Source organism: Rhinoderma darwinii, chromosome 1 (assembly GCF_050947455.1).
Source record: "Rhinoderma darwinii isolate aRhiDar2 chromosome 1, aRhiDar2.hap1, whole genome shotgun sequence".
NCBI lineage: Eukaryota > Metazoa > Chordata > Amphibia > Anura > Rhinodermatidae > Rhinoderma > Rhinoderma darwinii.
The window spans coordinates 318,491,290-318,518,921 of NC_134687.1; the positions used below are offsets into that span (position 1 = coordinate 318,491,290).

The 27,632-nt window shown below is 42.0% G+C and overlaps 2 protein-coding genes across 2 annotated transcripts in view; both read left to right on the forward strand.

Moving 5' to 3' along the window:
- Positions 1-6,243, forward strand: part of LOC142649823 (glyoxylate reductase/hydroxypyruvate reductase-like) — a 44,263-nt gene extending 38,020 nt beyond the window's left edge. Inside the window, exons 7-9 of the mRNA XM_075825557.1 lie at positions 1,785-1,920; positions 2,304-2,434; positions 4,986-6,243. Of these exons, the coding sequence (XP_075681672.1) occupies positions 1,785-1,920; positions 2,304-2,434; positions 4,986-5,113 (395 nt within the window). The 3' untranslated portion in view covers positions 5,114-6,243. The remainder of the gene's footprint in view (positions 1-1,784; positions 1,921-2,303; positions 2,435-4,985) is intronic.
- Positions 6,244-9,336: 3,093 nt separating this feature from the next.
- LOC142649839 (glyoxylate reductase/hydroxypyruvate reductase-like) lies at positions 9,337-27,553 on the forward strand. Its single transcript, XM_075825558.1, has 9 exons — positions 9,337-9,497; positions 10,942-11,072; positions 11,617-11,689; positions 16,574-16,690; positions 20,892-20,980; positions 21,338-21,442; positions 21,550-21,685; positions 25,606-25,736; positions 27,269-27,553. The coding sequence occupies exons 1-9, from the start codon at positions 9,412-9,414 to the stop codon at positions 27,388-27,390; spliced, it is 990 nt and encodes a 329-aa protein (XP_075681673.1). The 5' UTR covers positions 9,337-9,411; the 3' UTR covers positions 27,391-27,553.
- Positions 27,554-27,632: the final 79 nt, after the last annotated feature.

The window sequence follows — 27,632 nt, forward strand, 5'->3', positions numbered from 1 at the left end:
TAGTGGGCAGCAAAGTATATAAGGTGAAGCATAGTATATAGGGGCAGCACAGATATCTTAATTTTATCTGTTCTACTTTAATATTGAACACACACACTTACAAAGAAACATAAAGACACACACATGCACGCTCACACACACAAACACACTGGAATATATACACACACGAACACACAGACACTCACCATCTCTCCTTGCTGACAGGATCACAGGCTTCTTGCAGGACTGGCTGTGGGCGGAGCTTCCTCTTCTTTTGCTCCTCGGCTCCTGTTTGCTCCATGTGTGTAACGAGGAGCTGAAGACAGAGCAGAGCAGAGCCCAGTGGTGCTCCCTACATGCTGGGAGGGTGCAGTGCCCTGTGCACTCGCACAGGTCGCACACCCCTAAGGCTGGCCCTGGTCACAAAGCATCCATGAAAAGCAAACAAAGGCAGAACCCTCTGTTATTAGGGAAATACATAAATGAGCATCTAACATCTGCAAAAAATAACCAAGATAATTCCAAAGCTTTTTTGGGCAGATTAGCCAAAAGCGGAGCTCATTAAGCAACAGAGATCGTGCAAAAGTTCCTAAAGACAGCAATAACTTCATGCCCAACAATCAAACAAGGTGGTGTTACTACATTGATGTAGGGAGGCTTTACTGCTAAAGAGCTAGAAAACATACTATTATTAATGTAACCATGAATTCTGGACAGTATCATGCGCTACATTTTAAAGGGAGTCTGCCACCAGAATGTCCGTATTAAACTAGTAACAGAGTATTGTAGAGGAAACTAACCTGTTTCTAACGTTTATTTTCAGTTTCTGCTTACTGCCTCCTTTGTAGAGAAATACGTTTTATTACGTTTTCTAATGAGCATTTAGGTGCAACGAGGGCATCTCCGTTGCACCTAAATGCTCCTACGTTGCTCCCCAGTTCAACCCCCTCCCTCCCTTCTTACATTGATTGACAGGGGCCAGGCAGAGTAATCGGCACGATCATGCCTGGCCCTGTACTGTCTGTAACACGTGCGCGTGTCCCTGCTCTGTGCTCGTCGCATACGCAGTATGACCTTTCTGCTCGATGTTTTAATCGGCACTACTGCGCATGCGCAGCGTACCTGCTCTTTATTCGGTGCATGTCTTGGATTGGCCTACTTAAAATTCTGATTTAAACCCAACAGAAATATGGCAAGTCTGAAATGAGCACATCATGATCTCAAGTTTACCATTGTGTCTCAACTAGAACAGTTCTGCAATGAAGAGTAGCACGTGCGGCACAAACTCTGTTGGTGCCAAGACAGTGGTTTAAGAATGTGCTTCACCACCCTGGAGTTCAGCATGATGGATGTCAGATAGACAATCATTCATTAAAGTGTCCACTAAGCTCCTTTCCATATCAATCCCTAGTGTTTTTATTTATAAGGGAACCCAGATTGGTAAAAAATCGAAAGGCAGAACATGCCTACCCCACGTCCCACCCCTGAGGAGTAGGCTAAAGTTCTCAACATTGATATAAACAACTGATATTAAATTATGAGAAGTGTTGTATTACAACTGTTCCTGTGAAAGTTTGTACAACCAGTTATGACGTATAAGGGGTCAGTTATTTTTTCACATTGGTTATATCGGAGTCTGTGAACTAATTATTCCGGTTCCCTTTGGTCTCACAATACATTGGTTTACAGATCAAAAAAAATTAGTGTAACACACATGCAATAATAGGGGATATCTGGAAGGAAGAAAATGTTTTTCGCATCACTGTATATTTGTAGCCACTGAGTCTACTGTGTTGCTTTTACAGTGTCTTTGCTTGAACTGGCCAAGCAGTCCGATTTCCTTCTTGTGTGTTGTGCATTAACACCTGAAACACAAGGGATCTGCAACAAACAACTCTTCTCCAACATGAAAGACAGCGCTGTCTTCATAAATACCAGCAGGTGATACTTATGATATGAGCTAGTAGAGCGGTCCACAGTCAACTGCAGTTCTAGTAAGGGTACGGTCCTACGTAGCGGCTCCGCATGGGGCCAAAACCCTACTCACTTGCGGTGGCCAATGGCCACACAATTTGGCTAGTAATACCCAGCAAAAGCATCCAGTCATTGGCCACTGCAAGTGAGTTAGGTTTCGGTAACATGTGGACACCTTTAAGTCGGACCATATCCTAATAGTACATAGAACCCTGCATTATTTCTTACCAATGATATTTGTGTATTATTTGTGTATTTTTGTTTTACATTAATTGGACTTCTGTATTGGTGTGTTACATTATTTGTGTATTTTATTTGCATTAAGCAAAAAAAATCTCTTCACCACACAGGGGTGCTGTGGTAAACCAAGAGGATCTTTACCAGGCCTTGGCGTCTAAACAGATTGCAGCTGCTGGTCTAGATGTAACAGTCCCTGAGCCACTTCCTACAGATCACCCTCTCTTCAAACTAAAAAATTGTGGTATGTTTTCTCTGACCATATGTCATATGTCTAAATTGTATTTTAAACTTTCTTTCAATGTTTTAACCACAACATCTGAAATAAGAAAAAAATCTATAGGCACGCTCATTAAATGTATTATCCATATTTTGACTGAATGTGCATAATAAGACTGTGGTGAATACAAAAAAACTGTGTTTTATTGATAATTGCTATAGTCCGCCTTTCCATGGTAACAGACAACAACCAAACACTGTGCAGTCTGACTGTGTTCTGCACAGGAGCTGTAGACACAAGACAATAGGTTATTTTTAATGAAGACTATTTCTAAAGTTGTTTGTTTTTCATTTTAGATGCATTAAATCAACTTAAAAAAATGGTTGCAAAGGTGTACTTTCTATTCAAGCAATATTCTGTAATATCATGATTATTGTGCCTGTTATATGCTTCGCATTGTGCAGTATAAAATGGTGTGTTTATTGCTATAGTTATTTATCCAAATTGTTAGGGTAGGAACACACTAAGCAGAAACAGTGCGGGTTTTCCGCAACGAAATTCATTGCAAAAAAAATCTGCAGTATAATACAGTAGCAGCAGTGTGGGTAAGATTTGAAATCTCATCCACACACATCGGAAAATATCTGCCAAAAAAAAAAGTTCAAAAATCGACCTGTGGTGCGGTTTTTGAAGCCGCAACATGTCAATTTATGCTGCGGAATCAATGCTCTTCTGTTGCGGGTTTTCGCTGCAAACGCTGCAATTCCGCCACAAATATCGCAAATAAAAAAAAGAAGGTATTTTTCATTTGAAATTAATAAAAAAGTTCATACTTATCCCCCTGCCGTAGTCCTAGCGATGCGATTGTCTCTTCTGAAGGCAGCCCAGCCTCCTGGGATGACGTTTCATCCCATGTGACTGCTGCAGCGATCACATGGACTACAGCCCCATCCCAAAAGGCCGGGCTACACTCAGAAGCGAGAGACGCATCGCCATGGCTACGGCTGGGTAAGTTTAAACTTTTTTTTTTTATTGCTGCAGTATTTCTGCAGCGGACATGCCACTGAAAAACCGCAACACAATTTGGTACGATTTTTCAGGCGGAATTCCCTGCGGATACCCTGTGTAGTTTTACGCCTCGGATATACCTAGTGTGTTTCTACCCTTAGGATGTGTTCACACTGAGTTTTTTGCAGGAGGAAAATTCTGCCTCAAATTCCGTTTGGGATTTTGAGGCAGATTTTGACCTTCCTGCACGGCGTTTGCTGAGATTTTCGCTGCGTTTTTCACTCACGCCCATTGAGTACTACGGACAAAAAACTCCCCGAAATACGCTTTCTCTGCCTCCCAGTGATGTCAATGTGAGGTCAGAGGCGTAAACGCGCGAAGATAGGGCATGTCCCTTCTCTCTCCCACGAGGCGGTTTTACCGCTCGCAGGAGAAAACCGCCTCTGCCTCCCATTGAAATCAATGGCAGGCATTTTAGGCCGGTTTTTGACGAGTTTTGCGGCGCGATTTCCGCGCCCAAAAACTCGTCAAAATACTCAGTGTGAACAGGGCCTTAGAATTTTTTCACTTTGTATACTGATTTAATTAGAGCGAACTAGGACTATTTATCTCACTACAAAAAATCACTGTGATATCGCTGTGATAAATCACTGTCCATTGAAATTCATTAGGCTAGGCCTACAGACACTGCATTTATCTCACTTCCAAAAATCGCTGTGATAATTCGCTGTCCTTAGGAATGCATTGAGTAGCTTGAAAATCTCTTCAAAATCGCTCCAGACCAGTGTGTCATTCTGAAATTCCAGCATGTAGCGATTAAAAAAAACAATCGCTAGCAAATCGCTTGACAGGAGCGATTTTGAAGACATTTTCAGGCTACTTAATGCAATTCTATGGACAACGATTTATCACAGATTTTTTTTGTAGTGAGATAAATACTCTGTGTGTAGCCCTAGGAACAAGTAGCAAATCAAATTTGCGCCTGTGTGGGACCCTAGTTCACAGATCTCTCATAGACTTAACTCTATTGAAAGATCCGAGAAAACGGGCAAAAATAAGACATCTCCTATTTTTTTACGGCCCGTTCACGTGGTCCATTAAAAAAAATGGCCGTGTGAATAGCCCCATAGAAGTGCATTCAATTTATTGTAGCCATGTGACGGGCGTTAAAAAAAAACGTCTGTTACACGACCGATTATCCCGTTCGTGGGAATAAGCCCTAATATAGACAGCGAAAAAAAAGTCTAGCCCTCCATATTAACATATTGATTAGCTGTCTGACCATTGGGATAGCAAATGATGCCTAGAATGAAGGATCCACGAGCTAGGTATGTTATATGTTTTTTTTTTATAAAACATATAATCAATATGCCATCACTGTAAATGTGAGAAAACTAGTTTCACCCCTAATATGTCCTGGCTTATTTACGATTTTATGGCTGATTTGCTCCATGAACAGATATTCCAACATACAGTTCATCCCACCTCTGGCCTCTAGAATACACCAAATCAGTCATCACACTTCTGCTGTTATACACATCTGACCCAGTGTCTCTTTCTTTTCCAGTTATACTTCCTCACATTGCCAGTGCCACTGTGGAAACACGGAATGCCATGGCAGCCCTTGCAGCAAATAACTTGTTGGCAGGATTGAAAGGTGACTCAATGCCCAAAGAAGTACCCCTGGGCAAATGAAGAGTATTGGACTATACAACCACAGCATCCAGAAATGAATATCTATTAATGTGGCTATATTTGCAGTAATGAGCTTGAATGACTATTATAGCTATATATACTAATTAGACAAAAATATATGTTAAAATGTTGCCCTATTTTTCATCTAAGAAGAGAAGATTCCAAAATTAGCAAAAACATTACATTTACTGCGCTGACAGTAGGGAGGTCTCTATCTACAAAAGAATGTTTTTGTTCTAAAAAGATAATTTTATGTTGATTTCTTTAAATCTTGAATGGTTTAAACTTTACGTGCTCGATTACTAGAAGGACAGGTAATGTTGCCTGGAGTCATCACTCCCACTTCAAATAAGGCCGATCTGTCACCCCAATATGCTGCCCTAGGTAAGGGCAGCATATTACAGGTATAAGTCCAATCTCCTGAAAGCCAAAAACTGCACAAAAAAATATTGGGCCATTTGGCTAATAGGAGTGATCCAATAATACAGCGGATTTATCATTATGCATCCGGTGTATTTATGGGCAGACTGCTCACCCCATTCTTCCCTGCCCTCATTGGCGGGGAATTGACGGCCGGCTGCTGCGACTCTGCATATACAACAGTCCATCAATCACCGTGAGGAGGGCGGAGAGAGGCGGGAGAAGGTGGGGGAGCGTTCTGTTCATGAATAGACCAGACTCATAACTAGGATTACGGTGTATTCTTTGGTCACTCCTATTAGCCAAACGGCACAATGTCTTTGTGCCTTTTTGGCTAATAAGAGAACTGACCTGTCCCTAAAATATGCTGTCCTTATCTAGGGCGGCATATTGAGGTGAAATATTCGCTTTAAGGAAGCAGGTTTCAGGGCTCATGTACACGAGAGTATTTGGCATCTGCACCAATTTACTGTAGTGCGGATCCCGAATTCAGACCCCTTCATCCCATTTTTTTGGCTATTTGGTATCGCAACCTTACTTACGGTTTGATGCAACATTTCTTATGCCTTTGTATTAACTATGTATGCTGAGTGATTTAGGTGGTTCTTCGGGGTACTCTCTAATGGCCGCTTATCAGGGTGGCTGTTTTAAATGCTTTTAAATACTTTATGTAGTGCGCTTAGTTGCTAAATAAACTTATTTGTGTGCCATTTGGAGTGACTATTTAGTCTCCTTGCCATTTACATACCCATGTGTGTGTTGTTTTGTCATATTGCTGTAGTACGGATCCAAAATACAATGCTCATGTTATCCCATGGATCTTTGCATATTGTTGTATTTTCATACGATGGAATTTTGCATGGAGACACAAAAAAGAAGCAGGTTTAATTAATGTGATCGATCTATATTTTTAGTTCTAACGCTTGGGTTAAACATATAATACATCTGTATAGTATTGCAGTCCCTTTAGTTATTTTGTAATCTTCATGCTGCCGACTACAAGACACTACACACCAACCGTCAGCATGCAGAGGAGCCACTGTGGTATGGTATGTTCTAGTAGGATCTTGGTCGGCCACTTGGATACAATCAGCCCCAAGGGACCTCCAATCACATAAAGTAAAGGCCCTTTTACACGGGCCAATGATCGGGCAAACAAGCGTTCATATGAATGCTCGTTCCTAATCATTGCCCTATGTCAACAGGGCAACAGTCAATCGATGAACGAGCAGACGCTCGTTCATTGGTAGATCGTATAGTTTATGCAGCCAAAAATATTATCGTTGTTGGCAGCACATCTCTCTGTAAAAAAGAGATGTGCTGCCGACATGATGATAATGCATAGGGACTAGTGATCGTAGAAACTGTAGCTTCCGTTTGCATCACCATTGATTTCAATGGTAATCCTTCCTTTGCAGTTTGTTTCCGTTCCGTAAAGGTTCTGTTTTTTTCACGTAAACAATAGCATAGTTGACTACTCTATTGTTTCTGTGGAAAAAAACAGAAACTTTATGGAACGGAAACAAACTGCAAAGGAAGGATTACCATTGAAATCAATGGTGATGCAAACGGAAGATATAGTTTCCGTTCGGCTTTCCGTTCATCTGTTCCACTGATGGAATAGATGAACGGAAAACCCCAAATGGAACCCGACGCTGATGTGAACAGGCCCTCAGATGTATTACTTTTAAGGGTATGTTCACTCGCAAACTCAAAAACGTCTGAAAATTCAAGGGAAAACAGCTCCAGATTTTCAGACGTTTTTTAAGCCACTCCCTATTTTCGCTGCATTTTTCGCTGCGTTTTTTACGGCCGTTTTTGGAGCTGTTTTCAATAGAGTCTATGAAAAACGGCTCCAAAAACATCCCAAGAAGTGACCTGCACTTCTTTTTCGCGGCCGTTTTTCAAACCGGCTGCGTAAAAAAATGGCCCATCGGAACAGAACGCCGTTTTTCCCATTGAAATCAATGGGCAGATGTTTGGAGGTGTTCTGCTTCCAATTTTTCGGCCGTTTTTCGGGCGTTTATGGCCCGAAAAACGGACGAAAATAGGCCGTGTGAACATACTCTTAGGCCTGACTCACACGAGTGCTGCGCATCTCGCACATGAAAAACGGCAGTTTTTCACGTCTGAGGTGCATCCGTGCTCAGCGCTGCGGGACGCGATGTTATGCATCCCCCATAATTGAGAGTCTATGGAGGGATGCGTGATGCGCGAAAAGAACGGTCATGTCCTATTTGCACACGGTCCGTTGAAACAACGGCTGTGTGAACGGCCACATTGAATTACATAGGTCCGTGGGACGGCCGCTGTTTCAACGGCCATCCCACGGGCATTTAACACGCTCGTGTAAATAAGCCCTTAGTGTTACCAATGTTAAGGTAATCCGCTGAACGCCTTGTATCCAGCTGCTGAATCCTTGGGGTTCATTTGTTATCAATGGGGCAAGCTGTGTGCTGCGGCATATTGTATGATGTCAATATGGCTCTATAGAGCATTTGGACAGTGCTTGTTCTATAGGGAAGCAGAAGGCCCTGTTCACATTGTACTGCACTTGCCTGATGAAGACGCCAGTCCAGCGTCGAAACGCATAGCCACCCTGTTCTAAATAAAACATAGTTTATATCGGACCGAATCTCTCTGATTTTCCTTTGACCGTTCCACGCAGCAGCGCCTCTAGAAGATCCATTTCTTTTTCATTTTATCCACTCATCTTGTCAAGCGGTCACCTACGTGAACCGGCACGGATCTGGCAGCAGCACCTGTGGACCACTATTGCGAATTTTCTTCTGGCTTTTGGTGAGCATATTAACGTCTGTTCCTGACCTGCCTAACCTATTGACCTACACCATGTGGCACCGTGGTTTTTGCTATTTTCTTCACTTCTCTTTATGCCATATTGACATGCTCCAGAAAAAAACAGTGCGGAATAACAAATGCACAACGGATACAGAATAGCAGATAAACCCAGAATTATGCCCTCGGATTATTTAGAACTTGAAGTGTAAAAATGAAAAAGGAAAAAATTGTTTGTACAATAAAATTAGATGAAGATATTTGCTTTGCTGAATTATTAATACGAGGGATTCATTTCATTCACCTACATGCCGGGTTTACAAAGATTTTTTTTGCACGCTCATTCCAACGCTTTTTTAATGTCATAATCAGCATGGAAAACGCCTCACTAAAACCAATTTAGCAGCACTGACAAAAAAAACAGCTGCCCTATATCGGAGCGGATTCCGTGCCACAAATTCCCTTAAAAACAATAGGACTCGCTTGGGCACTGTTTTGGGCGCAGAAAAGCATCAAAAACTTTGTATTTGAAAATCTGCATCCAAAATTGGCCTGAAATTTTCTTTTCGTAAGCTTTAACAAAACTCTGTGTGAATATAACCATACACCTGCACGTTTTATAAATGATAATAATCTTTATTCATTGCTAACATATTCTGCAGACCTTTACAACTGGGGAAGCAACATACCACAAACAATAAGAACAAAAGGAGAAGGACATTTCTTCATTGACTCCCAGTCACAGCTGTGTTCTTGGTGTATTAGTAAGGAATGCCATAATCACCACCAGTTTGATTAGTGACTTACAATAATAAGAAATAATAATGAATAATTTATTGTAACTAAAATAATATCAGCTACACTTCATAGGGAAAAAAATACATAAAAAAAACACCAAACCGATGGGTCTATTATTCTATTATTCTCATTGTCTCACTGCAGCACAATGTCTCTCGGATATACACTAGGTGGCGCTGCCGCCTCATTCTAAGCTCTTTCTATGAGAAAGCTATGGCGTTGACTTACAAGCGTCTCATAAGAACTCCTCCTTGTGGCGCGCTTCTTCCTTGTCACAGCCGGCAATGAAAGCAGCGCAGCAGCTAATGAAGGTGTTCGTAAGTAGAAGGTTGCCCCCAGAAGGGCACAAACTCCTAGCCCAAGCTGAAAAGTAAGTGCCGCTTGTATTAGGGCTGCCAATGAACCATTGGTAATGTTATCGTCAAACCCCCTCAGTAAAATGTACGTGTCTGGAGTTGTTGTGGCATAAACCTTATGACATATGCATATTCTCGTTAGAATGTAGCCCTGCAACATTTCTAATAAGCCCCTATTATTCCTGAATGGCACTATTTACTTGACAAGTGTCGTAACCTTTCATATAATACGTATTTGCTGCGCAGCGTCTGGCGTGGGAGCGGACATGTTTGCTGTGCAGCATATGGAATGGCTAGGGCTACACGACAACTTTGGTCGTATACATAGAAAAGTGTTGTCACTGTGGCATGAGCGGGCATCACGCCAAAAGTCACTGGGCATATTTATCAATGCATTTGCACCAGGCCGGATGTATGTATCCTCACACCAGCAACACCACTTTCTATGATACTTGTGAAGTGTCAAGAAAGGGGGCAAGACTTGCAAGTGGCACGCGGTGACTTGTTTACCAAAAGTGGCGATGGTAATACATACAGCACGTGCTACACTAAAGATACATACTGGCGTATAGCACCCGTATTAATACGTATGCCTATGTAGCGTTAGAATATGGTTAAGCGTGCTCGCTGCCTGGGTATCCTCTGCAAACTGTGTGTCCTTCCTTTAGCTTGATCACAAGGTTGCAAGCGGGTTGTCACCCCCCCGTTGCTGCGACAGTGGATGCTCGTGCTATAGGCGACCGCTGCCATGTAACACGGGACTTCTCATTTGCTCTTCCTGTAGCTTATTGAAGAGGCCACCCATATCCACTATGTAAATGGAATTGCCTCTCATGACAAAAATGCTATAATTCTGCAAATGGCTGCCAAGGTAGTAGATTTCCAGGAAAAATTAACACTTTTTGACCCTGTTTATTGCAATTTTATTTGATCACAATTCATAAATTATTAACTCCGAAATCTTATCCAGGTCTAGGAGCCTAGAAACATTATCACCAGCTATGACGTGGGCAGAAGAACGCACAGTGTATTTGCTTATCACAAGAGAAGAGAGGGACGTTTTAGTACACCCCATATTAGGCCATAGCGCCAAATACACCCGTCTTATGTGTTATCTGAATGCGTCTTTGCTGTCTTCTACACCTGTATAGGATTTGTCCAGATCTGCTATAAAATATTATCTTAGGTGGCCATAGATCAGTTGTCAGTCCCCAATTCTTTCAATAACAAGGCTTGGCCAATGATCTAAGGTTTTTCAGTAGAGTACAGAGAAGATAAACGACCCATACACCTCTAGGTCTTCATATCTGTAGCGGAAACAAAAGGTTGGATACAATGCGATTTCATATTTTCCCCAAAATTAGCCATCAGGGGACTGTCAGTAGCTCACGTAGTCAACAAATATAATATGATGTTTATAAGCACCGTTAGACTTAACATATACTTCTACTCTTTTAGCTGTACTGTCGAACAGTGGGATTCAGATGATCCTGTGCCAAGGGCAGAACTGTTGAAAGGAGTCGCTGGGGCACATGGCTTGCTTTGTCTCTTATCAGACAAGATCGATAAAGAAGTTTTAGACACCGCTGGTAAGTTCCTCTCATGGTGCTATAGACATTATAATTGTCCAGAGCAACACGGCTTTCAGGGTTTTGGAAAATATACTAAAAGTTTGATAAAGAAAGGAGAGATACTCACCAAGAGGTGGTGTTATATGCTTTTTGGACCATTTTACACTTAAAGGGGTTGTCCTATGCTGGTTGGCTGCAGCAGTCACATGCTAGCCGCTCGTAGACAAAGATAGAGTGTACTCCGCACTGGATCGCCAGGGGAAAGGAGGTGGGTACTGATTCTTTTTCTTTTGTTTTATAATATTTGCAGCGGTTTAAAAACAAAAAAACTTTACAAGTTGGATAACCCCTTTAAGTAGAGAATGGTGCACAAGCATATAACGCCACCTCTTGGTTAAGTTTTATTAATAACACATGCATAGCTAGTTCTTCCTCACCATATACGTTCAGAATCCATTATTATTAAAATATTGACTATTTTACATGTATAAAAATGACATAAAAAAAACCTACAAACACTGTAAATCATTTCCTATTGTAATGTCTTTGATTAAATTTGTAGGGCCAAACCTCAAGGTTATCAGTACATTGTCTGTTGGTTTTGACCACCTAGAAATGGAGGAAATCAAAAAGCGGTATGTAGCTTGGCGTACAGGTAACTTGAAGCCATCTAAACTGTTTTTTTGTTTATAACTTTTGTTAACCCCTTCCCTCTTTAGCCACTTTTGACCTTCCTGACAGAGCCTCATTTTTCAAATCTGACATGTGTCACTTTATGTGGTAATAACTCCGGAATGCTTTCACCTATGCAAGCGATTCTGAGATTGTTTTCTCGTGACACATTGGACTTTATGTTACTGGCAAAATTTGCTCGATATGTTCAGTATTTAATTGTGAAAAACACCAAAAATTAGCGAAAAATTGCAAAAATTAGCATTTTTCTCAATTTAAATGTATCTGCTTGTAAGACAGGCAGTTATACCACACAAAATTGTTGCTAATTAACATCACCCATATGTCTACTTTAGATTGGCATCGTTTTTTGAACATCCTTTTATTTTTCTATGACCTCACAAGGCTTAGAACTTTAGCAGCAATTTCTCACATTTTCAAGAAAATTTCAAAAGGCTATTTTTACAGGGGCCAGTTCAGTTGTGAAGTGGTTTTGAGGGCCTTATATATTAGAAACCCCAAAAAAGTCACCCCATTTTAAAAACTTCACCCCTCAAAGTATTCAAAACAGCATTTAGAAAATGTCTTAACCCTTTACACATTTCACAGGAATTAAAGCAAAGTAGAGGTGAAATTTACAAATTTCATATTTTTCTGCAGAAATACATTTTTAATACAATTTTTTTTATAAAACAGAAGGTTTTACCAGAGAAATGCAACTCAATATTTGTTGCCCAGTTTCTGCAGTTTTAGGAAATATCCCACATGTGGCCGTAGCGTGCTACTGGACTTAAGCACCGGCCTCAGAAGCAAAGGAGCACCTAGTGGATTTTGGGGCCTTATTTTTGTTAGAATATATTTTAGGCACCATGTCAGGTTTGAAGGGCTCTTGCGGTGCCAAAACAGTCAAAATCAACCAAAAGTGACCCCATCTGGGAAACTAGACACCTCAAGGAAATTATCTAGGGGTGTAGTGAGCATTTTGACCGCACAGGTTTTTTACAGAAATTATTGGAAGTAGGCCGTGAAAATTAAAATCAACATTTCTTCAAAGAAAATGTAGGTTTAGCGATTTTTTTTCTCATTTCCACAAGGACTAAAGGAGAAAAAGCACCGTAAAATTTGTAAAGCAATTTCTCCCGAGTAAAACAATACCTCACATGTGGTAATAAACGGTTGTTTGGAGACACGGCGTGGCTGAGAAGGGAAAGAGCGCTATTTGGCTTTTGGAGTTCACATTTAGCAGGAATGGTTTTCGGAGGCCATGTCACATTTACAAAGCCCCTGAGGGGATAAAACAGTGGAAACCCCCCACAAGTGACCCCATTTTGGAAACTACACCCATTGAGGAAATTATCTAGGGGTATAGTGAGCGATTTGACACCACAGTTTTTTTGCAGAAATTATTGGAAGTAGGCCCTGAAAATAATAATCTACATTTTTTCAAAGAAAATGTAGGTTTAGCTAATTTTTTCTCATTTCCAGAAGGACTGAAGGAGAAAAAGCACCACAAAATTTGTAAAGCAATTTCTCCCGAGTAAAACAATACCCCACATGTGGTAATAAACGGCTGTTTAGACACACGGCAGGGCTTAGAAGGGAAAGAGCACTATTTGGCTTTTTGAGATCACATTTAGCAGGAATGGTTTGCGGAGGCCAGGTCACATTTGCAAAGCCCCTGAGGGGACAAAACAATGAAAACGCCCAAAAAGGGACTCCATTTAGGAAACTACACCTCTTGAGGAATGCATCTAGGGGTGTAGTGAGCATTTTGACCCCACAGATGTTTCATAGAATTTATTAGAATTAGGCAGTGAAAATAAAAACAATCCTTTTTCTTCAATAAGACGTAGCTTTAGCGCAAATTTTTTCATTTTCTCAACAAATAAAGGAAAAAAAGAACCCAACATTTGTAAAGCTATTTCTCCCGAGTACGGCAATACCCTATATGTGGTCATAAACTGCTGTTTGGGCAAACCGCAGGGCTCAGATGGGAAGGACCGCCATTTGGAGTGCAGATGTTGCTGGATTGGTTTCTGGGCACCTGTGGGCCCAAAACAGTGGAAACCCCCCAGAAGTGACCCCATTTTGGAAACTACACCCCTCAATGCATTTACCAAGGGGTGTAGTAAGCATTTTAACCCTGCAGGTGTTTTGTAGAAATTAGTGTGCGCTCAATGTTGCAGAGTGAAAATGGGATTTTTTTCCATAGATATGCCAATATGTGGTGCCCGGCTTGTGCCACCATAACAAGACAGCTCTCTAATTATTATGCGGTGTTTCCCGGTTTTAGAAACACCCTACATGGGGCACTAATCTTTTGTCTGGACATATGACAGGGCTCAGAAGTGAAGAGTACCATGCGGAGTGGAGGCCTAATTTGGCGATTTACAAAGTATTGGTTCACAACTGCAGAGGCTCAGATGTGAAATAATAAAAAGAAACCCCTGATAAGTGACCCCCACTATGGAACTGCACCCCTCAAGGCATTTATTAAGGGGTGTAGTGAGCATTTTCAACCCACAGGTCTTTTCCATAAATGAATGCGCTGTGGATGGTGCAAATTAAAAATGTATATTTTTCCCTAGATATGCCATTCAGTGGCAAATATGTCATGCCCAGCTTATGACGCTGGAGACACACACCCCAAAAATTGTTAAAAGGGTTCTCCCGGGTATGACGATGCCATATATGTTGAAGGAAACTGCTGTTTGGGGACGCTGCAGGGTTCAGGGCCGAGGGAGCACCATTTGGCTTTTGGAGAGCGGATTTTGCTTGGTACTATATTTGTTTGAGTATTGCTGGTGTTTTATAATGTGGGGGTACATGTAAGCGGGGCGGAGTATATAAGGGGCATAGTCAGGTGGTTTAAAAAAAAAAAAATAATCCATAGATGTGTGTTACGCTGTGAAGCAATCCTTTCTGCACAGGCCGGTGTCGCACTGATAAATGGTGTCATTTCTTATCCCCCATTTGGTCCACACTCCGCGCCTTTGTAGTTTGGGGAATTTTGCTGGGAAGTGTTGTCCTGGTATAATACGGGCACCGTCGCTTCCAGCGGATATGTTTGGGCTCTCCCCTTCCTGGTTCCCTAATTTTAGGTCCTTGATAAATCGCCTCTTGAAACTGAAGAAATGTTCCCCTCGGGCACAACTGCATATTTTTTTATTTCCTGACTTATTGGAGCCATAACTAATTTTATTTTTCATAGACGTAGCGGTATGAGGGCTGGTTTGTTGCGGGACGAGCTGTAGTTATTATTGGTACCATTTTGGGGTACATGTGACTTTTTGATCACCTTTTATCCTATTTTTTGGGATGCCAGGTAAACAAAAAAACGCAATTCTGGCACAGCTTTTTTTCGTTTTTTTTATACAGCGTTCACCACGCATTATAAACTACATGTTAACTTTATTCTGCGGGTCCGTACGATTCCGGCGATACCTAATTTATAGCACTTTTTTATGTTTTACAACTTTTTGCACAATAAAATAACTTTTGTAAAAAGAATGTATTTTTTCTGTCGCCAAGTTGTGAGAACCATAACTTTTTAATTTTTTTGTCGACGGACGTGTATGAGGGCTTGTTTTTTGCGGGACGAGCTATAGTTTTTATAGGTACCATTTTTGGATACGTGCGACTTTTTGATCACTTTTTATTGTAATATTTGTAGGGCAAAGTGACCAAAAAACAGAAACTCTGGTAACGTTTTTTACGGCGTTTTTTTACGCTGTTCACCGCGTGCAATAAATAATATAATATTTTGATACCTCAGGTCGTTACGGTCGTGGCGATACTAAATACATATGGTTTATTATTATTTTTCAATAGTAAAGGACTTGATAAGAGTAAAAGGGGGATTGTGTTTTATTTGATTACTTGAAACTTTTATTGTTTTCAAACTTTTATTTTTTGCACTTTTTTTTACACTTTTTTATACTTTTTTTACACTTTTTCTCAAGTCCCACTAGGGGACTTGAAGGTCCAACGGTCAGATTTATTTTTTTCTAATACATTGCACTACCTATGTAGTGCAATGTATTAGATCTGTCAGTCATTCACTGACAGCAAGCCGTTTAGGCTTCGCCTCCCGGCGGGGCCTAAATCGGCTTCCGTAATGGCAGAGCAGGAGACCATTGTGTCTCCTGTTGCCATAACAGCAGTCGCCAGTCCCGATTGCCTGTCAGGGCTGGCGATCTGCTAGTAACCGCTACGATGCAGCAATCGCTTTCGATTGCTGCATCGAAGGGGTTAATGGCAGGGATCGGAGCTAGCTCCGGTTCCTGCCGTTACAGGTGGATGTCAGCTGTACAGTACAGCTGACCTCCACCGCTGATGACGCCGGATCAGCTCCTGACCCGGCGCCATCTTGCCGGCAGCTACGGAAGCCGATCAGGCTCCGCCGCCGGGCGGATCTTGACCGGCTTCGGTGCTAGGCAGACCGGGAGGCCAGTATTAGGCCTCCGGTTGCCATTGCAGCCACCGGAACCCCGGCAATTTCATTGCTGGGGCTCCGATGAGCTGCAAACACCTTAAGTGCAGCGATCGCGTTTGAGCGCTGCACTTAAGGGGTTAATGGCGGGGATCGAAGCTAATTTCGGTCCCCGCCGTTACAGTCGGATGTCAGCTGTAAGATACAGCTGAGATCCGGTGATGATGGCACCGGCTCAGCTTCTGAGCCGGTGCCAAACGTTTGACGTACATGTACGGCATTTTGCGGGAAGTCAATGCTTTCCATGACGTACATGTACGTCAAATGTCGGGAAGGGGTTAAAGGACTGCTGAAATGTTTACTACTATTTTATGTATGGTAACACTCAGATAAATAGGATCTGTGTCTATTATAGAGGAATCAGTGTGGGTTATACTCCAGATGTGCTAACTGACGCCACAGCAGAACTGAGTGTAGCATTACTGCTAGCTACCTGCCGTCGCCTGCCAGAAGCTATACAAGAAGTTAAAAGGTAAGCAATGTATATCACTATGCCACTTGTCCGACCTGCCTTTGTGAAGCTGTGACTAGTTTATAGATTGTAGCTTGTACTGCTTTACAACTTAGTTACCAGTCTATACAATTTGGCTATGGCAACGCTGCATTCAGTGTGTGCATTTGGCGCATTTGTGGGAAAATGCTACCGGGACATACGCCAAATATATCCATAGGCAGTTATAGGCCGAAGGATACCAAACAAAAGGGTGTATACCACCCTTTTTGTTATCTGCCAGGGTGGTATACATCGGTATACTTTTTTTTATTTTTGTATACGAAGGCACGAGCTTTCCTATACAGTTGACCGCAGCAAAAAAATATATATATATATATATATCACGCAGTATACGTTTGAAATATGCAACTGTATGCAGTTGAATAAGTCAGAAATATTTCCTGACGTATATGTCAAACGGATGCCTTAAAGTGAACAGAGTCTTAGGCTGGGTTCACACGACCTATTTTCAGGCGTAAACGAGGCGTATTATGCCTCGTTTTACGCCTGAAAATACGGCTACAATACGTCGGCAAACATCTGCCCATTCATTTGAATGGGTTTGCCGACGTACTGTGCTGTCAAACGACGACGCGTAAAATGACTGCCTCGTCAAAAGAAGTGCAGGACACTTCTTTCAGACGTAATCTGAGCCGTTTTTCATTGAACTCAATGAAGCACAGCTCAAAATTTACAGCTGTCAGAGAAGCCTCGCAAAATGCGAGGAGGAGGAATTACGTCTGAAACGAGGCAGCTGTTTTCTCCTGAAAACAATCTGTCATTTCAGACGTAAAAGCCTCTCATCGTGTGCACATACCCTCACTCTGGTCTGTGTTCAGAGACCAAATGTACTATGGTCTCACATTTGATATACACTGTAAAGTAGAATCCTGCTTTCGTCTGTGTACACCGTATGATAATATATATACACACACTACTTGGTCAGAGTGTCTGGACAGCCATTATCACATCCATAGGTGCTCAGAACCTTGACGAACTAACTGTAAAGCCCTCTGGCAGTGGGACTTTAAAAGTCACTTAACTCCTTATACAACCCATTCTACTGCTCTTTGTTGATTGCACGTGGTGTATTTTTGATTTTTATGTACGCGTTCGCAATGAATATGGCTGAAATGGCTTAAAGAGGCTCTGTCACCAGATTTTGCAACCCCTATCTCCTATTGCAGCAGATCGGCGCTGCAATGTAGATAAGAGTAACGTTTTTTTTTTTTTTTTAAACAAGCATTTTTGGCCAAGTTATGACCATTTTTATATTTATGTAAATGAGGCTTTCTAAATTACAACTGGGCGCGTTTAAAGTAAAAGTACAACTGGGCGTGTATTGTGTTCGTTACATCTGGGCGTGTTTACTACTTTTACTAGCTGGGCGTTGTGTATAGAAGTATCATGCACTTCTCTACACAACGCCCAGCTTCCGGCAGTGCAGACACACAGCGTGTTCTCGAGAGATCACGCTGTGACGTCACTTCCTGCCCCAGGTCCTGCATCGTGTCGGAGGAGCGTGGACACATCGGCACCAGAGGCTACAGTTGATTCTGCAGCAGCATCAGCGTTTGCAGGTAAGTAGCTACATCGACTTACCTGCAAACGCCGATGCTGCTGCAGAATCAACTGTAGCCTCTGGTGCCGATGTGTCCTCGCTCGTCCGATACGATGCAGGACCTGGGGCAGGAAGTGAGTGACGACACAGCGTGATCTCTCGAGAACACGCTGTGTGTCTGCACTGCCAGAACCTGGGCGTTCTGAAGAGAAGTGGATGATACTTCTCGTCAGAACGCCCAGCTAGTAAAAGAAGTAAAAACGCCCCGATGTACGCACATAATACACGCCCAGTTGTACTTTTACTTTAAACACGCCCAGTTGTACTTTTGCAAGCCTCATTTACATAAATATAAAAATGGTCATAACTTGGCCAAAAATGCTCATTTAAAAAAAAAAAAAAACGTTACTCTTATCTCCATTGCAGCGCCGATCTGCTGCAATAGCAGATAGGGGTTGCAAAATCTGGTGACAGAGCCTCTTTAACTCAAAAAAGGCATCTACTTAAAATTGGCCTTGTAGAGAATTTTATATGCTATATGGACAAAAGTATGTGGGCACCCCTCCAAATTATTGAGTTCAGATGTTTCAGCTATACCCATAGTAAACAGGTTAAGCACACAGCAATCTCCATATTTATCGAAGGGGAGGAGTGGTAACTTTAAAATTACTACCTGTTAGTGTGTGTACTCATGATTTTGACCTGATAAACGGGGTCCTGCGTACCTTGAAACGAGTGACTTCTACCTGGATTGGGGGCTGCACCAAACAAGCGCTTTTTTTCCCAGCATTGAGACAGGTTTCCTGGCTGGTCATGTCTTGGACAAGTTTGCAGACCCCCAGCAGAGTGGGCACCATTCGCAGAGAGGATTTTGGCACCAGCAGCAGCCCAACACCCTTGGGCTGAGTTCACACAGAGTTTTTTTGCAGAAGAAAAATTCTGCTTCAAAATTCCGTTTGCCGTGATTTTCGCTGCATTTTTCACTCGCGTCCATTGAGTGCCACGGGCAAAAACGCCACGAAATACGCTTTCTCTGCCTCCCATTGATGTCAGAGGCGTAAACACCCGAAGATAGGTCATGATGCTTCTTTTTACCGTAAGCGTTTTTTACCGTAAGCGGTAAAAAAAAAACGCGTCCGCCTCCCATTCAAATCAACGTTTTTTAGCGTGGTTTCCACGTCAAAAAAACTTGTCAAAAAACTCTTGAACAGGGCCCAGCCTAAATATAGTGTTGTGACTACATATTAGCACAACACAACAAGGTGAGCCTTGACAACTACTATTATCCTAAATATCGTCTTGTGAATGTGCTCGCCCTATGTAGCGCTGTTCTGGTCTTTTGTTCAGCCCATACCCACAATGCAATCTCCATGGACAAACGTTGCTAGTAGTATGTGTCATACTGGTGAGCTCAGTGACTTTAAATGTGGCGCTGTCATATGATGGCACTTTTTCCAAAAGTCCGTTTGTGCAATTTCTGATCTACTAGATCTACCCCAGGCAAAAAAATGTCCTATACTCTGTTGCATCACTTTCTACAGACTTTAAACTGCCTCTAGAAGGGACATCAGCGAAAGTTCTGTGTGTCGGGAGATTTCATGAAATGGGTTTCCTAGGACAATCAGATGCTCAGAGCCTATGCTCACCATGTGCAATGCCTAGAATACTTTTGGCCAGATAGTGCATTTCTGTGCATCTCACAGAAAAGATTCAGAAGTGTCAGGATTCTGAGTACACATGACGTCCAGGCTGGAGGTAATGTATATTCATTGTATATTCATTGTCAGGACACTTGATTAATGTTAATCTCTGTTTATGTGGCTGCACATCGTGTTCTAGTAAGAACGTGATGCTGCTGTGTAAATGAATGGAGAGGAGTGTATGATGCTGATTGGTCACAGATTGGTCAGCGTCATACACTCTGTACAACGCCCACTTGGTCGAAAGTAAAACACGCCCGCTTGGGCATTAAGAAACTCATTAGCATAAAGCTAAAAATCGCTAATAAAGTGGTTTCAAATAGACAGTTTTTTAAAATAAAAAGCATCACTGTCACCTACATTATAGCGCCGATCTCCTTATGTAGGAGACAGGGCACTTATAATGTGGTGACAGAGTCTCTTTAAGCCGTGCCAGAGACACAGCTTAACAGAGGCAGACCTGGGTGCCTTCATTAGGCCCCCGGGCTACCATGACAACCACCGGCGCCCCCCGATCGTGGTGTGGAGCTCTATAACGACTCAGATGCTGCGATCGCGATTGACCGCAGCATTTGAGGGGTTAAACGGCCAGGAACAGCGTGATCGCTGTTCCCGGCCGGCAGTCTGAGCTTTCAGCTGTAAAACACAGCTGACACCTGCAGGGTATGGAGGGCGCTCAGCCCGTGAGTGGCCTCCATACTTCCCTATGATACTTTTCAAGTGCATGTACGTGATATTGCTTCAAGGGGTTAAAATATAAAGCTATATAAATTTCCAGTACACATTCTGTATAACTTTCTTAAGATTTCTCTGCAGTCAGTGAGGAAAATTGTCCACTTTTTTTATTTTAAAATGAGTAACCCTGATTTGCTGAAACTATAATACCCCTTTAATTATACTCCTACTTTTATTTTTAAAGTGGAGGATGGAAGTCTTGGGCACCAATGTGGATGTGTGGCTATGGACTATCTAACAGCACCGTGGGAATCGTTGGTTTAGGCCGAATAGGTAAATCATTTAAATGTATGTTGTAGAAAGGCAGTTCAAGTTTTGACACGATTTCTTCAATATAGTTGAATAGTAATGTTTTTTATTTTACCTTTTTGATTGTAGATGTTTATGTTGCTAGTTTTAGCATATATTACTGCATTGGTGATGGATTCCTTTTATTAAATGGAATTTAGAGCCAGTTTAGAACTGCGGTTTTCTTCAAATCTGGAAATTAATCTGTAAAAATCACTTTGTAGTCTCTCCCTAATTCCTATTTTTTAATTTAACCTTTAACCTTCAAAAAGAAGTTACAAATGATCTTAGATGAGAACATTCTATATAAAATCTATTATATCTTGTTTTCCTCCTTCCCAGGACTGGCTATTGCCCAACGCCTTAAACCTTTTGGAGTAAAAAAGTTTTTGTACACAGGACGTCAGCCTCGACCTGAATGTGCTGCAGAGGTTAATGCTGAATATGGTACTTTTATGGAAATTGACCTTTTTCCTCTCTATGGGACACTTGTCTTTGGTCGTGGCTTTTAAACATTCTTGAAACATAGTAATCTCCTATTTTTATGTTCTTAGTGTCTTGTAAACAACTTACTGAAGATTCCGATTTTGTTATTGTGTCTTGCTCTTTAACTCCTGAGACGGAGGGGTTATGCAACAAGGATTTCTTTAGCAAAATGAAGAAAACATCCGTTTTCATCAACATAAGTCGGTAAGTTAGTACAGTTCACTGGTCAGCCTATATTCGAACTCTGTGAAAAATAAGTACCTTCAACTGAACTTCATTGGAACAACCTCGTGGTCAGTCAACACCCATTTATAGCCAAATTAACCTCTTAGTGGCTGTGCCTGAAAAGGCCTTAATGACCAGATAAATGTTTGTGTTTGCCTCTCTGCATTTCAGCAGCCATAACTTTTTTTTCTATTTTCATTGATGTGGCTTCACGTTTTACACTAAATAACCTGTTAAATTAATTCTTCAGGCTATTACGGTCATGTAGATACCTAATATGTATAGGTTTTTTTTGTTTTTATGTAATGTAAGGGCAATAAAATATATATTTTATGCAAAATAATGACACTTTTTTTGGGACTTTTTTATTTATTTATTTTTGGGACTTTTTTTTAAAAATCCCATTAACCCCTTAACGCCGAAGGACGGATATATCCGTCCTCAGCAGCTGCTAGTTCGCGCAGGAGGACGGATATATCCGTCCTGTGATCGCGCGGGTACTGACAGTTTACCCACGCGATCAGCGGCAGGAGCACGGCTGTTCTACACAGCCTGGCTCCTGCTGCAACTGCCGGAATCGAAGCACGCGCCGATTCCGGCAGTTTAACCCATTAAATGCCGCTGTCAACAGTGACAGCGGCATTTAATGTGTTTGACAGAGGGGGGAACTCCCTCTGTCTCCCGATCGGCGCCCCCGCAAACAAATCGCGGGTCGCCGTCGGGTTTCCATGACAGCCGGGGGTCTAACAAAGACCCCCAGGTCTGTCTTCAGCATCTGCCTGTTAGGCGATGCCAGAGGCATGACCTAACAGGTTGCCTGTCAGTTTTACACTGACAGGCAATAATGCTTTGGTATACGAAGTATACCAAAGCATTATATATGCGATCGGCATATCGCATAGTGAAGTCCCCTGGTGGGACTAAAAAAAAAAAAGTAAAACCGTTAAATAAAGTTTGTGAAAAAAAAAATAAAAAAAATTACAGTCAAAGTCAAATAAAACTACTTTTTTGCCCCAAAAAGTGGTTTTATTTAATAAAACGGTCAAAACAAATCACACATACACATATATGGTATCCCCGCGTTCGTAACAACTTGACCAATAAAATGAACACATTAATTAAACCGCTGGATGAACGGCGTCCAAAGAAAACGCAAAAAACAACGGCAAAATTCTCTCTTTTCTCCCATTCCCCCCATAAAAAATAAAATAAAAGTTCATCTATAAGTCCTATGTACCCCAAAATAGTACTAATGAAAACTACACATTGTCCCGCAAAAATCAATCCCACGTACGGCCACATCGATGGAAAAATAAAAAAATTACGCCTCTTGGAACGCGGCGATGCAAAAACAAGTAATTTTTTTCTAAAAGGGTTTTTATTGTGCAAACGTAGAAAAAACATATAAAACCTTTACACATTTGGTATCCCTGTAATCGTGCCGACCCATAGAATAAAGTTAACATGTTATTTACGCTGCATAGTAAACGGCGTAAATTTATAACGTGAAAATTAATGCTGGAATAGCTGCTTATTTTCAATTCTCTCCTAAAATAAAGTTAATAAAAGTTAATCAATATGTTATAAGCATCTAAAAATGGTACAATTACAAAATACAACTCGTCCCGGAAAAAACAAACCCTTATACGGCTATGTCGACGGAATAAAAAAAGAGTTACGACTCTTGGAATGCGACCGTGGAAAAACAAAAAATAATCCTTGGTCATTAACGTGCAAAATGGCCCGGTCATTAAGGGGTTAAGGGATCACTTTATTTATAACTTTATTTTTTACTTGTAAACTCCTGTATGTGAATACATTACACTGCGTCACTATGACACAGGCTGCTGTTAGGGCAGCACATAGTATGCCCTAACAGCAGGCAAACTAAACAGAGAGCCCTGGGGTCCTTCCTAGGTCCCCAGGGCTGACTGCAGAGGGATTCCCTGGACTTTGATCACTTCACCGGGTTTCCAATGACTAGGTCAAAGTGGGGAGTTCTCTTTGATCATGCCACGGCCACAGAGTTAAACAGCTGGGGTTGGAATGTTTTCCGACCCCAGCTGTATTCAGCAGGCTTTTCTAAGATCAGGAGCTGTTAGTTACAGCTCCTGCTTAGAAGATGAGCGCTCACAGGAGCGCTCATCAGCCTCTTCTACAGCAACGCCAAAAGACGTCGCTGTAGACGAAGCACCTGCACTGCCTGCCGTCAAGACGGTGGGCGGTCGTTGAGTTAAAATTAGGAACCCGGATTTTTTTTTTACTAATGGCTGCAAATGACATGAATTAACAAAACAAGCAGTACCCAGCAGTCATGTGTTGTATTTCTGGCATCATGCCAGAAATACGATTAATCACCACTAAGCCCTCTGGTTGGCTGTTACCAACATATACTGCCTGCATGTAAACAATCACCAGGAGTCCTGCCGGCACGTCAGCACTGGATCGCTGGGTACAATGGATAGGTAATTACTGTTTCTTTTGTTAATTTATGTAATTTGCGGCCAATAGTAAAACATTTTTGGGAACCCGTATAACTCCTTTAAGTTGGCATAGTAGGCAGCATTTAGTTTACTTTCTTGCAAACATCTACACTTTGCTGGTGTGAGAGTTGGATGGAGATGCTCTTAAATAAAACTGAACTTTCTGTTCACATCTGCGTTGCAGATTCTATCATATTTGATGGGAAGAATAGCGCAGCATGCAGCATTGTTTTTCCTGTCAAATGACGGAAACCACAACAGAACCCGTTATAAGACAATGGGGTTTCTCAGGCGCCATTGGTGTCCGTTGTGCAAAGGATACAGCACTCCGTCAGTTTAGTTTGTATGATGTAGTACAACAATGGAATTCACAATAAATGGACGATCCTCAGGATAGGCCATCAATATCTGATTGGTGGGGGTCCAACTCGCCACACCTGCCGATCAGCTGTTTTAAAGGGGCTACAACACTACCACTGCTTTCCCCTCATTCCTGTTACTGCTCCATACTGTGAAATGCTGACACCCTTGTAGTCGCGAACTGTGAATTGGATCTACAAGTTTGTCTGCGTTCCACAGTGCGGAGCTGTGACCGGAATGAAAAGGAAGCAGTGCTCACACGTCCTCTGACATATCAAACCAGCTGGATAGGTTACCAGCCGCTGAATACAGGGCTGGTTTTCCTTTCCTGCTAGATGCCCGGTTCCCCTACAATCTGTCCATTAGATACGGTGAACTGTAAAAATAGACTGTCAAGTGGTTGGTCCCTAGTGCTCCGTGTCCATTTCAGTTATAGACACCGGGCTGATGATCACCCACTTGAGTCTACTTTAAGGGTATGTGCACACACACTAATTACGTCCGTAATTGACGGACGTATTTCGGCCGCAAGTACCGGACCGAACACAGTGCAGGGAGCCGGGCTCCTAGCATCATAGTTATGTACGATGCTAGGAGTCCCTGCCTCTCTGCAGGATAACTGTCCCGTACTGTAATCATGTTTTCAGTACGGGACAGTAGTTCCACGGAGAGGCAGGGACTCCTAGCGTCATACATAACTATGATGCTAGGAGCCCGGCTCCCTGCACTGTGTTCGGTCCGGTACTTGCGGCCGAAATACGTCCGTCAATTACGGACGTAATTAGTGTGTGTGCACATACCCTAACAGGTCACTGAAACAGTTCCGATTGCAGGTGAAAGTCGGCGGCTAGCAGTAAAAGAAAAGCAGCTATGCACTCAGCACTGCAGCGGCTGGTAAGCTATCCTGATGATTTTCTGTTAGAGGACGTGACAGGGCCTCTAAGTTTGCCCAATACTGGAAATGTTACTGTGTGTGTATTTTATAATCTGGCCAAACCGGTGTTTTTGACCGTACATCATGAATATACTAACAGTTTATGGATAACATTTTTTTAGAGGCTCTGCTGTAAACCAAGAAGACTTATACCAGGCTCTTGTCACTGGGCAAATTGCAGCTGCTGGTTTAGATGTAACAACTCCCGAACCACTGCCAACAAGCCACCCACTCCTCAGCCTAAAGAACTGTGGTAATGTATTTTATGTTTGCAAAGGTTGCCATAATTAACCTTTTTTTTCTTTTTAAATAAAAATATGATTGTGTAGGGCTCTGTTCACTCTGGCGTCAAGTTTTTCCTTTATCCCATGGTTACATGCTGGATATGAAAAATCCATTATAATCAATTGTTATTTGTTTTTGGGTTTTTTTTTGTTTTTTTTTAACTCCATCTTCGTTGAAGGCCTCCGTCGCAGATTCAGTTACGTTTGACAAAAAAAATAGCGGCAAACGCCATGACAGAACCAGACAGACCCCATTAGGCGTCACAGCTTGAATTCCATTTATCTGCTCTTTTGACAGAACTCACAACGGAGATGTGAACTTAGCCTTAGGGCTGATTCAGACGAACGTGATGTTTTTGCGCGCGCAAAAGTCACTTGACAGCTCCGTGTGCCCTGTTCATATGGATGCGCGGCTACGTGCTTTTCGTGCAGCCGCCATCATTATGACACTCCGTTTGGGTGTTTGTAAACAGAAAAGCATGTGGTGCTTTTCTGTATACATTCATTCTTTTACTGTTATTGCGCGAATAACGCTTGTCCCACGGAAGTGCTTCTGTGGGGCATGCGTGATTTTCACGCACCCATTGACTTCAATGGGTGCGTGATGTGCGAAAAACTCAGCAATATAGATCATGTTGCGAGTTTTACGCAGCGGACTCACGCTGCGCAAAACTCACGGACAGCCTGCACTGCCCCATAGACTTGCATAGGTCCGTGCGACCCGCGTGAAAACCATGCGGGCTGCACGGACGCAAATCTCGTTCGTGTGAATCCGCCCTCAAAATGGGGCCGTTAGTTGTTTTTTTTTAATCCGCTTTTCTTAACAGAAAAGAACTAACGCAAGTGTGAACATTATAGTTTATAGTAATTATTTAGAAGTTACCAAAAAAGAAAAGATTTCTAGAAAGATTGATGTGTAAGATGTAATGCCATATTACTGGTGTGACTGCGACTGTTGGGCTAATTTCAGGTTGACAGATAAAGGCAGTAAGCAGAACAAGTATGTTAAAGGGCTATTCACAGAATCAACAATTTTTACGTATTCATAGGATAGGTGATAAATATGTGATCGCTGGGGGCCCCAACACTGGGACCCCACCGATTTGAGAAAATGTTGATCCCCCGTTCCTCCTCACTGCTTGAGCACAGTAAGAAGAACATTAAGTAAAGCGGTGTTCTATCATGCCTGCGGCCGAGCATGTATGCGACCGTTCCATTTAATGTCTATGGGAATAACAAGCGCTCGGCTGTTTCTGTCAGTCCCATAGACATTGAATTAAGCTGGAACATGCTTGACCGCCGCTCCTTTCAAGCTCCTCCTCACTGCAGGGGGTGCAGTGAGGAGGAACAGGGGGGTTTGGGACCCCTGTTCTCATGATCAGTGAGGGTCGTGTGGTTAGGTGATAATTCTCAATTCTGCAAATACCCATATAAGAACAGTATGACTGTGATGTCCCTGTATTACTGGATAATAATTTTTTTTTCATTTTTATGCCTTCAGTTATTTTACCACATATTGGAAGTGCCACCTACAGTACACGGAACACCATGTCTGTACTTGCAGTAAATAATCTACTGAAAGGTCTGGCTGGAGAGGAGATGCCAAGTGAACTTAAGATGTGAGGATATGGGTTGAATGAAATACAGAAATGTACGTTGCAAGGAGACATCGACCTACTGGAGACACCATGTTTATAGAATGGCCTTTAGTTTCCATCTGTAGTTTTATTAAACGTGTTCAATAACTAAGCTAATAGTCTAGGCCGTAATAAAACACTCTTGTTTATTTTCTTTAAATCATTTGCTTTACGCTATAATATACAAGTATCCATTATTATGGAACGATTAGAAACTTTATTTTATTA

Excerpts from the sequence above, each read along its gene's own strand:
- LOC142649839 (XM_075825558.1), top strand. The coding sequence starts at position 9,412 with ATGAAAGCAGCGCAGCAGCTAATGAAGGTGTTCGTAAGTAGAAGGTTG. Across the intron at positions 9,498-10,941 it reads CTCCTAGCCCAAGCTGAAAA|CTGTACTGTCGAACAGTGGG; the intron begins GTAAGTGCCGCT and ends CTACTCTTTTAG. Across the intron at positions 11,690-16,573 it reads ATGGAGGAAATCAAAAAGCG|AGGAATCAGTGTGGGTTATA; the intron begins GTATGTAGCTTG and ends TGTCTATTATAG.